Source organism: Chlamydotis macqueenii, chromosome 1 (genome assembly GCF_036417535.1).
Source record: "Chlamydotis macqueenii isolate bChlMac1 chromosome 1, bChlMac1.mat, whole genome shotgun sequence".
In the NCBI taxonomy this organism is placed as follows: domain Eukaryota; kingdom Metazoa; phylum Chordata; class Aves; order Otidiformes; family Otididae; genus Chlamydotis; species Chlamydotis macqueenii.
In genome coordinates this window covers 13,578,870-13,593,593 of record NC_141556.1, presented here as the reverse complement: position 1 = coordinate 13,593,593, position 14,724 = coordinate 13,578,870, and the positions used below count along the sequence as shown (strand labels likewise).

At 39.3% G+C, this 14,724-nt stretch overlaps 1 protein-coding gene across 2 annotated transcripts in view; it reads right to left on the bottom strand.

Annotated features, from left to right (window-relative positions):
- The window catches only part of GSAP (gamma-secretase activating protein), a 48,480-nt gene that overhangs the window by 19,044 nt on the left and 14,712 nt on the right, over positions 1-14,724 (bottom strand). For both annotated transcript variants that reach the window (XM_086745937.1, XM_086745944.1), the window contains 10 exons: positions 14,606-14,665; positions 13,891-13,934; positions 12,134-12,219; positions 6,439-6,516; positions 4,116-4,193; positions 3,550-3,642; positions 2,053-2,270; positions 1,678-1,747; positions 900-982; positions 174-227 (listed from right to left, as the gene is read on the bottom strand). In XM_086745937.1, coding sequence (XP_086602063.1) covers positions 174-227; positions 900-982; positions 1,678-1,747; positions 2,053-2,270; positions 3,550-3,642; positions 4,116-4,193; positions 6,439-6,516; positions 12,134-12,219; positions 13,891-13,934; positions 14,606-14,665 — 864 coding nt within the window. The remainder of the gene's footprint in view (positions 1-173; positions 228-899; positions 983-1,677; positions 1,748-2,052; positions 2,271-3,549; positions 3,643-4,115; positions 4,194-6,438; positions 6,517-12,133; positions 12,220-13,890; positions 13,935-14,605; positions 14,666-14,724) is intronic.

Sequence of the window (14,724 nt, the reverse complement as noted above, 5' to 3'; positions counted from 1 at the left end):
TGAGCTAGCAAACATCAGCCTGAATAACTGATATTTTAGTAAATGCACAAGCCATTTCAAATAGGGCAATTTTCTGTTCACTGCTTCATGAGTATATAGCACAGCCATAACCAACAACAAAAAAAGAAGCTCCTAACCTGCAAATATGAAAGTGGTTTTATACTGGAACTTACCTCTAACATAGGTAGAGAAATTATGTCTGTTGCACATGTTACTCCAGGGATAACCTATAAACACAGACAAATTATAAGAATATAAATAATTTAGCATAAAACGTGAGCCAGTTTGGGTATTAAGTCAATCTCCACTACCTGTTTCCTTTGTGAAACTAGCTAGCTAGCCAAAACTGTACATTCAGTTTTGCCAAAAAGAAACACAGAAGATGTTTCTCTCATGCATCTCATTTGAAAGAAGACAACATATTAGAACAGCATCAGATCAGAGAAATTAAAATAAGCTATTTGTTCTAACTGTAGGGTCTTGCCTGAAGTTATTTTATTTCTGCAAACATACTCATAAATCTTAACTCTGCTGATACTGTTTGTCTTAGAAATAACTGCATGATTTTGCTAGTTAAATATATTCTGTATTCATTATAAACCTCATATGATAACCAAGAAATTAATACCTCATTATGAAAACAGAGATTTAATCATCCATTCTATTATAGTAGCTGTTCTTGTTTTATAAATGCTTTTATTTGTTGCCAAAAAAATAAGACTCATGGAAAACACCACTAAGGCTAAGACTTGACAAAATAAAATGGGCATAAAGCACAGGTACAGATTTAGAGCACATCTATGAAAAGGTAAGGCATACAATTGTAGTCAAAGGTTCTATGAAAGGAGAAAAAACAGACTGCATCTAGCTATTAATTAAAGCACCAGCTGTTATCTTACCCCAATCCAGTCAAGCAGTGACGTGTAGGGCAAAAGTTTACCCAGCCTGTGCGTTTCTGGACACATTCTGCAGTACAGGGAGGCTGAATGCAACGTAAAAAGATTCATAAGGGTAAGACAGTATAAACTATCGGTTAACAAGAGTAGGCTTCACAGTCAGTTCCTTATCTAACGTTTTTTTTAGGGAAAAATATTGCTGCTGTCTCTGAAACAGCTTCCTCCATGGTGGAACTGGTCCCATTCTGTGCACAAAAGGAGGAAGAGAAGTCCAGATGGCTGCAGGGCTGGGTCAGCTGCTTGGCTACAGCTCAGCACTGCAGGGGTCCTTTGTACAAAGGCTCAGGGCACAGGACACACACAAGCTAGGCTGAGGAATCGGCTATTAGAAGAGAATATCATGATATGCCAAATCCTTATGAAAAAATGGTTTGTCTAGGCTAAAGGAGATTTGTTCCACTGCTCCAAACTCAATTATTTACATCCCAGATATCCAAGACAGAAGCCAGATGGAGCATTTGCTCTCCAGTGACCTAAAATAATGATAAATCCATTTGTCCCACTAGACAGAAGAATGCATTTGAAATGTTTTACTGCCGATCTGATTTTTGAGAGATCCATGTATCTTCTAAACTACTGACATTGTCTCTAACATCACAAAATGCAGTTCACATAAATCCAAAAAGTCTGGAAATGAGAGAGTTTGTGACATTGTGGCTTCTCCTTAAGTCACAATTTGAGTATGCAGGAAAATTCAGTATGCAAGAAAAGAAATACCTACCAATGATAAATTCTTGAACGGGGTCAAAAGAATGACACGTTGATAGGTTCTCAAAAATCCACAAAATAACCTGTCAGAATGAGAACAGAGGAGTTTTTCTACAGTCTCTTACAACACATACTTAAACAGAGAGATGTGACACTTTGTTTTCAGTAGTAACACTTTGCATGAAGTAGTGATACCGAGATAGACGTTTTCAGGACAGCCTTGACGAACAAAGCAGTTTGGGCAGCCTAGCTGATGAGCCTCTTGGCACTGCCAAACCACACATATAAATCAAGAGGTTTTTTTTGGCTGATACCATTTATGCCCTGACCCTGCTTTGTATAAGACATCAGTCACTGAAAAAAACTTAGAGGAGGTTTTTTTCCGCACCTGCTTTTCCAAGTCTTCTGTGTGTTGAAAGTACAACAGAGCACAATGTAGAGCTGCCAATCTCTCGCTGTCTCGTTTGCTGTTCTGTAGGAACTGCAGTAAGGCGCTGTCACTGATGCTCACAGCATACATACTTCCTACGTGGCAATCCAAGACTGTTGACGTGAGTGGGCAGCGGACGGAGCAGTTTTGCAACATGTCAATTCTTGCATTCTCACCTGAAGAACATTGGTTTGAGAAGAAAAAGGACTAAGACCATAAAATTTGGCTGCTACCAGCACTTCTCTTTAGACTCCCAGGTCCCCAGCAGTAAGAAACAGTCTGCCTCTTGTACTAGCTGCCCTGGTATTACGCTGAAAAGGAGGAGGAGTGGTGCCAGCTGGGTAAGGAAGTAAATGAGGAGCACAGTCCATACTCTGTTCTCTCCTTCCCTACTGCTGAACCAGAGGTGTACAGATTTGAGGCTCACAATGCTGCCAGGACAAATCAGCGTACAAAGGGTGGAACAGAGAGGAGCACAAGGCTAGTAATAGAGATACAATACTAGAAGTAGCACCTAAGCATAACGATACAGTCCAGAACCACTCACATGCAGAATCATGATACAAACTTGTATTGGTGGACCTCTTACCATCAATCCCAATGGCCAGAACAGAAAGGTTCTGCTCTGTGATTACTGATCGAAGAATTAGACAAAAACCACATTATTTATGCTAGTAGTAAGGTTTACCACCACAGTATTACACAGTAGGATTCCAGACCTTTTGCACCAGAGAAATCAGATCCACCATACAACAGTGACGCTTTCCACTCATTTCAAGCAGAACAGTATTTCACTATGTACATCAACAGGTACTAGCTTCCTGTGACGCTGCCCCTGCATCAGTTGCCACTACTTACTTTTCCTTCACCCAATCAGAACAACAGATTTCTGTTTTCAAACAAAGGCCCCTCACTTCCAAAAATAACCCACTTCCCATAAAGACATGTTTGTTGGAAATGAAATAACATGCCTCTCAGATGAGACTCTAAATCAAATTGCATCAGCCTGATCAGGTGAAGGAAACACAGATTTCCTCTCCCCACACCCTCTGAACACACACATTTAGAGCAACTCAATTGGAGGAAGGAAATGTAAAATCAAATTTACATCTCCATGTGAAATTTGAGAACAGTGGAGGATCAAGAAGCCTGTGCAAAATTGGGGGAAGGGAAACTATGAAACCAATGCAAAGAATTTCAAATTCAGTGAAAGGTCTTCTTCCATTTCACAACAAGCTAGAAGTATGCAATAGATGAAGTATGAAATGTCACTTCAGATTCTCTTTTGAAAATGGAAAGTGGCAAAAATGCCATTCTTATTTTTTTCAATCTCTCTCCTTCTTCAGAACACTGTGCAATAAAGCAAACGTTGAGAAATACAACTTTCATGTAAAGAGATTTGAACATGTTTCCAGTACAATAATAAAATTACTTCAAGCAGGAGTCTTACTATACCTGTCAGAAATAAACTATAGCACAGCAGGTCCGGATGCTGAATATTCAGGAGGTGCAGGAACTGGCCAGGCAAATAAGCAGCCACATAATAGTCTATTTAAAGAAATAACAGTGGTCAATTTAGCACTTGTTCACTTATTTGCTTTAAGAGACTGTTTCACACAATTCTCCTCTTGGCTCGCTTCTCTCTGATGGAATTGATTATATCTAGGAAATATAAAAGGAGTTAATTAAAACCTGCTGTTTTATTAACACAGGAAACACTAGCATACATTTGGGTTTCCAGGGGATGATTCAAGAGGCTTGAGACACTCAAGAACTCAGCAGATGATCTCCAGAGCAGATTCTGAGGCAATTTCAGAGGAAGTTGCTTACTAATAGTGAGGTATTGCAGTATCAAATGCCAAATATAAAAGTTAAGCATAAAAAAATAGCAGCAAAATAACACAAATACTTGGGAGTCAAGAAAAAAAAAATCCTTTCCTTCTAGAGAAGATTTAGTCATTTGTCTCCTTACTGGAGACAGAGAATGGCAGTCACACAAGGAAGTAACACAAGTAACCTACCAAGATTCATAAAAGCCACTTCCTTCAATTGATGAGATTCTGTTCTTTCTAGAGAAACTGTAAAAGTTTTGTTGTAACCTGGAGAGAAATAATAATACTTTAAAAAACCCAAACAATAAACACCATCTGTTACCAGCTAAGTATGACTTTATAGCTAGACACTTCAGTGGTGCAAATACATCCAAACAGGGATATTTTAGACTGTTTTACAGGCTTGTCTGCCCAGACAGATTTACTTCATCCTGAAGAGCATTGCTGCACACTTAGTAGACCTGCACCCACACAATGCAGTTCTTTAGTATGCAGAAACCAGCCACGCACTGTGCAGCTTAGGTTTGTGTTTAAACAAGCACTCCATTCCAGAGCAAGCTTGTGTAAAAATACCTCCCCCCAAACCAAACCCAAACAGCAACCCTTTATATAGCTGCACTTCACATTTTGATGATCTTCCAACTGCTTTAAAGAATTTCCAGTTTGTTTATCTGCATGCCCTATTGCTGTAATTTAGTGCAGCTCCGTTTAAACACAGGCTAATTTCGGACCTGCTGTGTTTGCATGGGCTTTGCACCAATACAGCTGTAATTTTACTCTAGACTTGCGCCATACTACTTCTGGCATTCAGGAAGAATGACACAGAGCCATCAGACTTCCTCAGTTTCTGAGAAAAGCTGAAGTTTAAAAGAAGTAAGGAGACAATGACTGGCCTCCAAATGTCCATGCTGCAATACCCTAAAGGCTGAATGGCATCATGATCAGGATGCTACTTAATACTGCATGAAAATTCAAGATGATAGATCCAAAGTTTACAGGACCACCAAGGAAAAAAGCAGATCATGAGTCATGCTTCAGTCACTCATCCAAGACTGATTCCTGATTCTAACAGACAGATACGTCTCATCTGTGCTGCAAAAAAAAAGAAAAATGAGACCTCCAAAACCAACAGCAACACTACAGATTAAAGGGTATCTAAACAGAATAGTTTTTCACACAAGATACTGACTGAAGTCAGTATACTCATGATTCCCACTCTGTTACTTGCCAAGGCAAATACATGCAAACTAGTATCAGCACCGCAGAATACACCTGCAACATCGTTACTTTTGTGTTTATGGTACATCAAGTGACTGCTTTAACAGGGGCAGGGAAGCTTCCTTCCAAGTTTACAGATGCTACAGCACAGACTGAACTCCTTAGATGTCTCCAAAATGTAGCTTATGGATCTGATACAGCACTGTTTCTGTGGGTCACCTCAGCACCAGTCTTAAAATTCTCTCATTCGACTGATGCATCTTACACGAATCCACAAACTGCTCTGCACCAAACAACTCCATTCCATGAAGATCATTAAAATGCAGCTGGTCAATGTCACCATGTTTATCCTCAGTTTCTTCCTGGTACAGATAGGGATGTACAAGGGCCATGGCTGACTCCAAGCAATGCCACTACCCTTCAGCTACATGTAAAATTCACCCGGGGAAATGAGCCCTTCATAGCAGTACTATGCAGAGCACTACCACACGCAGAATGGACTTTCCCAACTTTTTAATGCCTTCAAGAACCCAAAACTGCAGTTCATTCAATCCCACAATAGTCGGGCAGCAAAGCAACATATTAATGCAGCTCTGACACATGAAAAGTTTCCTGACAGAAAAAAAGCAAACACTTAAAACAGAGGTATGTTGTCCACTTGAACACAGTTACCCCCTACCATGCAGCTTCTCAATGGATAAATAATTTGCCTGTCTCCTGCATGTATCAAATGAGAAAGATCTTGCTAATGACAAGTTTTAATCTGATTAGAATAAAACAATGTTCTTTATTCTTTTCAAGAAAAAAGGTCTTTAAATTAAGAGCAAGAGCACAACTTAGATAGCAACTGTTCTTACAGTCAGTGAGTGGTGCACCTCCTGCTGTGAGAATTCCATGTTGAACTGGAACTCTAAACAGGCATTCAAGCTAGGAGCCGTTGGCTCTATTTCCCATACAAATGCCTTATGGCATAAGTACAACACACCTGCAAGCTTCCACAGATTTCACTGGTGTCTGTGCTCAGCACACCGGAAAGTCTGGCTAGAAATAAGAGACCAAATTAATAGCCACTCACGAGGCCGCTGGTTTGAAGCTACTTGTCCAGTATCAGACAAGAAGTCTACAGCAGGCAAGTCAACTTTGCAGCGAAAGGCAGCTGCTCTCTTTAAACACCAGCCCCAGTAGCCTATTGTCTGTAGACTTTGGTAGTTATCTGTTTTGCAAGGCATTCTGTGACTCTTCCAGCAAAGTGACATTCTCCAAAATAAAGCGTAACTTAACAGGTTAATCTTACCTTTATGTAAAAAATGTATGGAGTATGTTACTTCATCAGGAATATCAGAGGTTAGACTACAACACACACATAAGCCTCCTAAAAAGACCAAAAAAAAAAGGAAAAGAAAATTGACTTGTCCATCTGAATATCTGGACATCTTGACACTGCACAAAACTAAAGCAAGACTGCTTCAAATCAGGAACTAATCTCTCAAAAAAAGTAAAGATTACAGAAATATGTATTACATATCTCTAATCATCATTTACCTAGCAAAACACAAAATAAGAGAGAACAGAGGGGGCAATATGGCACAATGGAAACCTGGGTCCTGACAAGGCCAGTTCTTCTCTACAAGAAGTACATTTTAAGCCCTTCCCCATAGAAATCATGCTCGCAGCCAGAAAACTGATCGAGTCTTTCTCCCCACTGCCTCAATTTCTAGATATTTTCTGTTCAGGGGCAGTCAAACATGCACAGAACAACATAGTAAAACATTGTTTGTTTGCTTTCTAAGTAATTTCACATTGGCAGCAGCGTGATACGCTACCAGCGCCTTCTTATACTAGAAACAGTAGTCACTTCTCCCCTTTCCAGCCTGAAGTGCCCTTAATTCCTGTTCTAGGAGAAAAGTCAGTCCTTGGCACAAGCTTTTTTCAGCCAAGGTACTCTGTGCAGGAATGCTCCCCTCTCCCAGCCTAACTGTAAATCAGACTGATAGACTGTTTTGACTCCACTGGATGGTAGCTCTCCCTTCATCTCTTACAAAAACTTCAATCCACTTACTCCGATGCTTTGGCAAGCTGCTTTGGCATTCATGTTAGAAGCAGCTTCCAAAACACATTATCCCAACACACCTGGGAAAGCTGGGCCACAACTATGACTGTTCACCTTTTACATTTATTGAAAGTTTAGCAATTAAAAGGGGGGGAAAAAAAAAAAAAGAGAGAGAGAGAGAAAAGGTAATACTAATACAGATACTCTTCTGTAAAAAAAAATAAATGTTTATGTATACAAGGTATACAGGAAAAGGCACAGTACGGAAAAAGCACAAGCATAAAAAAAGCACAGCTTTTCTTGGTTAAATGTCTCGTACTTCAGACCACAGAGCTGTACGATAGCTATAATACAGCTATAATACAGCTGAGGCACTTCACACTTCCAGAGAAGGTAAATACTTTCTTATGAGATGCAATTTTTTTTTTCTGCTTATTCTTAGCTGATTGAGTATTGTTTGACACAGTTCTGCTTAGATATTTGAGCCATTTAGACAACAGACAGGACATTTTGCCAGAGCACTTCGCATCTTTCAGAGCATGCATAATTTTTAAAGTAGCAGCATCAGGACTCAAGAGGAAGACTGGAAAAGCTCCAGCAACCCACAATGCTGTTTTATTAGCAACAGCTCCCTTCCAACACTGCAAATTTCTTTCTTGTATGCTGGAGGCAAGTCTATACACTGTTCTGTAAACTGTGCAACATGCAAGTGAGCCCATTCAGACTGAAGCGTCAGTGGGTATAAATGCAAGCTGACCACAAAAACAGTGGCTATGGGGGTCCACTAGTAAGACATGCATCTTTCAACTCTAGGATACTGGTCCTTTACCGTCAGCAAATTGAACTATAAACAGAGAACATCAAATTGTGCTTCATTAATACAGATAGAAACATGACAGTCTCTGATCAGCAAGTGTCCAAGCAATGCAACATTGATACCATCATGGCAATCCCATTAAAGCTGCCAGGGACTGACAATATAAGACAAATTCCTTTCCACCCCTTACCAGTGCTCTCTGTAAATTAGAGCTGGAGTGCATTGATGCACAGAAAGCTTGTTATTGTATTGCACCTACACGGTAAGTGTTTTATCTGAAGGCAGAACCAAGTCTTCTACATTATCCATTTCAAAATCATTTACAAACAGTAAGAGCTGTAGCTAAATGCCACAAGGTGGAAAGACTCACATGAAGGTATATTTGGATGGACTCCTATCTTTTCAGAAATAAAAGGGAAAAAAAATCTCAATCACAACAAAGTAAGAACAAGGAAGCATTTAAAAATTAAGTTCTACTCATACACTGTAACCGTGAGTTACCACACTCAGCAGAATTAGGGAAACAACACTTAAAACTCTGACATTTGATAAATAAACATCATACCACTGAAACTGTATGTCTGCTACGGAGACATGAAGTTCTCCGTAGGAAACTTTAACTTCAAATTCCTCATTTTTGTTCCTGCAGAAGCTAAGTCATAATGCTGTACAAATATCTCAACACAGCATGCAAATGTCACAATTCAAATCCGACACTACCACAGCATTTTGTCTAGTTGTACCAGCTTAGGAGTGACTTGCCTCACTCAACTTCAGCCATCCAAACATCTCTCATTTGGACTGTTACACAGCGAATGAAAAAACATGGATAGAAGCCATCATTCTCTGGAGAGACCTATTTCTCTCTATAAATATAGTTGAGCTGCTTAACTTTTAGGCAGATAAAGTTAGGTGATGGCAATCCAGGGCTTATGTCATCTTACTGCCTGCATTTTTCAGTTAAATTTGCTCAGTATTAAAGGAAGTAACTCTAAAGTGCTAAAAGAAAACATAACAGCTCAGTGTTGTTTAAATAATCACTGAATTCTGGACATACAAAGATAATTCTAATGCTAGAACCGTTTGATCTCTACTAATCTAGAAGTACTTAGGGGTTTTATCTGGAGACATTTTGTCTGTGCCAAGTATAAGGAATAGGGCTACTTTTCTTCTGCTGAGGAAGTTTGAGAAAGCAAGAGTGATTTCACTCAGAGTTCAGACTGGCAGTAGCCAATAACAGTTTTATTAAATGGAAAATTGCATGGAATATTCCATTTTGAAGCTATGCCAATTATTTTTTGCCAGAGATGTCCGAATCGTACAAATAGGGATATCAGCATTATTATTTGAAGCATGCTAGCAGTTCCAAAGAAGGCACAGTCTGTGCCCCAAAGAGCTTGCACTCCAGTTTTGTAAATCACCACAAACAAGAGGTACAAAAGGGAACTTCAGTGTGATTACCTACAGCGTTCTTCAACAACTAGATACGGTCTCAGCACGAAAACCATTTGCTTTCAGCTGTCAGTTACTCAAAATGGGTTGTCCAAAGTAATCCTCCATTTCAAACAACATTGAATGAAAAGCCACATACAATAATCTCATTTATTAAGTACAATTGTCAACTACATGTTTTATATTAAGCATAGTAAAAAGTGAGTGCATGCCAAAGTTCCCACACAGAATTTAAATATTGTGTTCCCAGATGGAACCTCAGGGTAATCAAACAACAGTCTTGTTGGAGAAAAACTTAATTTCATCCTAAACTAAATGGAGGTGCTTCAATCCGAACAAACCCTAGAGAAGTATAGGTTTAAAAGGAAACATACACATACAAATAAATAACATTTTCCATTAGTGTTTGTATACAAACTGTTTATATAACACTCTGTCTTGCTAACAGAGAAGTAGCCTAATCTACATCTGGCAGAAAGAAACTTGGCTTTCTCCTATTTCTAATTTCTTCCCTCTTAATTTGTGTAAGTGTGCTGTCTTGGTAAGAAAAAAATCCGTGTAAGGAAACTGTATTTCACTTGATTTGCATTAATGGTCATTGCAACACAACTGGCAAATAGCAATTCACCCATGTCCATACAGCATGCCTTAAGATGGGAGACATAGAGCCACTTCAGCAACACATCACATCCATATACAACTCTGTAGACTATTCATAAAATCACAGAATCATTATGGTTGGAAAAGACCTCTAAGATGATCAAGTCCAACCGTCAGCTTAACGCCACCATGTCCACTAAACCATGTCCCAAAGTGCCACTCTACATGTTTTTTTAACATCTCCAGGAACGGTGACTCCATCACTTCCCTGGGCAGTCTGTTCCAATGCTTAGCCAGTCTTTCAGTAAATACATTTTTCCTAATATCCAGTCTAAACCTGGACACAACTTGACACAACTTGAGGCCATTTCCTCTCATCCTATCGCTAGTTACTTGGGAGAAGAGACCAACACCCACCTCACTACAACCTCCTTTCAGGTAGCTGTAGAGAGCAATAAGGTCTGCCCTCGGCCTCCTCTTCTCCAGACCAAACAACCCCAGTTCCCTCAGCCGCTCCTTGTAAGACTTGTTCTTCAGACCCTTCACCAGCTTCGGTGCCCTTCTCTGGATGCGCTCCAGCAACTCAACATCCTTCTTGTACTGAGGGCCCAAAACCGCACATAGTATTTGAGGTGCGGCCTCACCAGTGCCAGGGTACAGGGGCACGATCACTTCCCTACTCCTGCTGGTCACACCGTTCCCGATACAAGCCAGGATGCTGTTGGCCTTCTTGGCCACCTGGACACACTACCAGCTCATGTTGAGCCAGCTGTCAACCAGCACCCCCAGGTCCCTTTCCACTGGGCAGCTTTCCAGCCACTCTTCCCCAGGCCTGTACCGTTGCATGGGGTTGTTGTGACCCAAGCGCAGGACCCAGCACTTGGCCTTGTTGAACCTCATACAACCGACCTCGGCCCATCGATCCAGCCTGTCCAGATCCCTCTGCAGAGCCTTCCTACCCTGGAGCAGATCAACATTCCCACGCAATTTGGTGTCATCTGCAAACTTACTGAGGGAGCACTCAATCCTCTCATCCAGATCATTGATAAAGATATTAAACAAGACTGGCCCCAAAACCAAACTTTGGGGAACACCACTTGGGACCGGTTGCCACCTAGATTTAACTCCATTCACCACAACTCTCTGGGCTCAGCCATCCAGTCAGTCGTTTGGTTTTGTGGTGGTGTTTTGTTTCTTTTTTCCAAAGCTTAATCAGACACCATTATTGCTTGGCAGTACGGTCTAATTTAGAAGCTGAAAATGCAAGCATCTGTGATGAACAGATGCTTCTTGAGACCAGTTTTTAATCAAAAAAAAAAAAAGCTCCTGGCGTGCATTAGGATGCAGGGAGACTCATAAATTCTAAAGGTTTAAGGAACATTTTAGGTTTAAGTTTAAGGAATCATATATATACACACACTAAACCCTTCAGTATCATATACTAAGTTTAGTATCACATACTTGGACCTTCTAAGTATCACATACTAACAGCAATATGAAGCTCTTAGATCTGTATTGCAGATGCTCTGTTTACACGTGTTCACTCTGTAACACAACTATATACTACGTCAGATACCCAGACAACATACCCAGCCAAAACCTTCCTTGAACTTGCTTTCCAACATACCTTCGGTCAGCTTTAACATTAAATTACTCTAATGTAATACACAACCATGCTTTGGTACCACCTGTGTTCTGAAACTAGCAGAAAATCCTACAGTGTGCTTAGACTGAGAAATTTCACCATGAGTACATGATACCAGTTTTTTTTGAGGCTGGGCTACCAGAAATTTTCTGGGCAACTGTTTTGTTGTTGGTGTTGATATATAAAATCCTACGTAAAGGGTAAAAAAAACTTCAGGAAAATAGTGAAATAGTGCACAGTTGTCTCAGAGTTACCTGCCAAGTACAGGCTAAAAGAATGAAAATCGCACACACATACAAAAACCCCCACAAAAAAATACAAATACATAAAATGTCTTATGAAGAAATTTAGTAATCAATTATGATTACATTGCATGATAACTACTAGTGTAGATAATTTTGACAATACTTGTATTTATTCATTACCTGCTTTACTTGTAAAAACCTGCAGATTCAAAGATTTAGATGCAACATCTTCATCTTGACAGTAATCATATCCAAAATTCACAAGTCTATGAGCAAATAAAAATCACTAAATAAATCATTTCTTCATCCACAGTGATTCATCACAATACAAAGATCACAAGAACAGTCACTATATAATCAAACTCATACTAAGTAAGTTACAATTAAATGTTCTCTAAAGCAAGTTAAATTAGGCTTTAACCAATCCACTCAACACTGTTAGAGATGAGAATCCCAAGACTGTACACTGTTGTCAGAAACCAACAATTTTGATTACACCTGCAAACTTCACATTCACTTATTGCAGCACTGTCCAGCCACTCTCAAACTCTGAAGTGAAAGCAAGTTCTCATGAAGTACTGGCAATCCAACATGCATCATACCTGAGAACTCAAAGGCTTTGCAGTCTAACTCTGGCATTCTTATGTCTGTAAAGCTATATTTCAATCTGCAATTAGGCACAGTAATTTCAGCGGAAATATGCAAAAAGGAAAGCATAAAATCACATTCACATGGAACTTGTTATGCCATGACATTTTTTTTCACTCGTTTGCCTGTGCTTTAATAGTTTACGTATCTTAAAAATCTACAAGTCCTATTTTTGCCACGCAGAACATGCAGCAGAAGACTGTAGTCACTCTCCTTTGGCTTTGTTGGTGGTGGGTTTTTGTTTGGGTTTTTTGGGTTTTTTTTTTTGTTGTTGTTGTTTGTTTCGTTGGTTTTTAGTTGGTTGGGTTTTTTTTCCCTCAGAAAAAAATTTTGATCCTGTAGGGATTTTCCCCTAGACTTTCTGCAATAATTTTGGAAAAAAAAAAAAATTACAGCATTGAAGCTCTCACAAGAATTGGATTTTTTTCAGTACTAAGTGCAAGAGGACACACTGCCCATGTAGGGCAACCTCCATGTGCAGCAGCACCACACTGAGCCTTTTGCATAGCACTGAGACATTCTGAAAGCCATAGTTTGGACAGGGTGGAACTCGACTACCTTCAGTTATTGATATCTGATCTAGTAGTTCTGGCCTCCCTTTTTATTCACAAAGAGCAACAGGTCCTTTTGGAATGCAAATTCAACTGACTGAAGACAGTTGAGGATGAGATGAATTATGACTGAGAGTCAGACCATCCTGACTAGTTTTTCCTCAATTAAAACGGAGCCTTACGGAGACAAGCTCAGATGCAGTCATGTGCATGGTAGACAGATAGAATCAGACGAATCTTAGGCTTTGAAAGTGCAGGCTGCCTGGAAATAGCATGCTGGAGGAGAAAGAGTACAGGCAGTGTCTCATACACTATAAAAAGAGCTTCTGGTCTGGTTAACTGCCCAGTAAAACATGTAACAGCAATTAAAAATTGAGAGTTTCCCTTGACAGGAATTTTGACATCACCACTACAGCATGCCCAAGATTAAAACAAATTTATTTCAATAGGTACAGAATACTCAGAGGAAGGATGGTTTAACCCATAGCTAGCTCTTCAGACAAATAATCTCAAACAGTATCAAAAAGCAGTCAAGGATTGAATTGCATTTTACACTGGAACCTGATGAAAATGAGATGAACTGGAGGTTTGGACACAGTGTTCACATCATTCTTACGTTCCAGTACCATATAGGCAACTGCAGACAAAGATACTTTGGTTCTGACATATTTTTTGTAACATGTTACCCTATACATTAAAAGGAAAGCAAAACAAAACATTAAAAAAAAAAAATCTTACTTTAACTTTGTGTCATTTACAGAAATATCCAGGTGTGATTCCAGCTGTTAATCAAAACCAAAAACAAACCTATTATTCAGTGAGGTCAGTATACTATGATTAATATCTCAGACTGGTAAAATGTGTCAAACTCACACTTCACCAGATTCAACATTACCCTCCACTAATCACCCCCCAAAATACGAAATAGATTATTTAAAAAATAAAATAAAATAAAATTGTGAGATATTTAACCTTCTGCATCACAGCAAACTTCAGCCACTGGGACAGAAGTCTAGTAACAATGACATGTTCAACAGTTGTAATTTTTATGTTCTGTTCTCTGTATTTTGGCCGTGACCAATTTTCCTGTCTTGCTTAAAACTCATACAAAATTAGTGCATGGTTTCTCTGTCTAGTGCATTTGATAATGCTGCTTTTCAATACTTAAGATCAGTATAACGTCATGTATGTCACTTACTTCTAGGTCAATATCCATGCAATTCCACAGAAGTTACCTTACAGTAGCACAATGTGAATCTGACTGAACATTATCTTGAAAACAATATAACGCAAAAACAACCACCAAAAAAACTCCATGGAAAAACAAAACCCAGTTTTCCTCTGCAAAAGTTCCAATAATAAAAGACATTGAAACAGATCTCTCTATCAGTGCCCGGAACACATAATTACATCCCACTCAAAATCATTGTATAATAAAATACTCAGGACTTACTATTGAGTTAAAATTTTCATCAGGATAAAACTGGACACATTTTAAAGTACTCTTTGATTCCTGAAATTAAGAGGATGTGTTTTGTAACTGATAAAATAGAAAGTGTATCACATAGACTG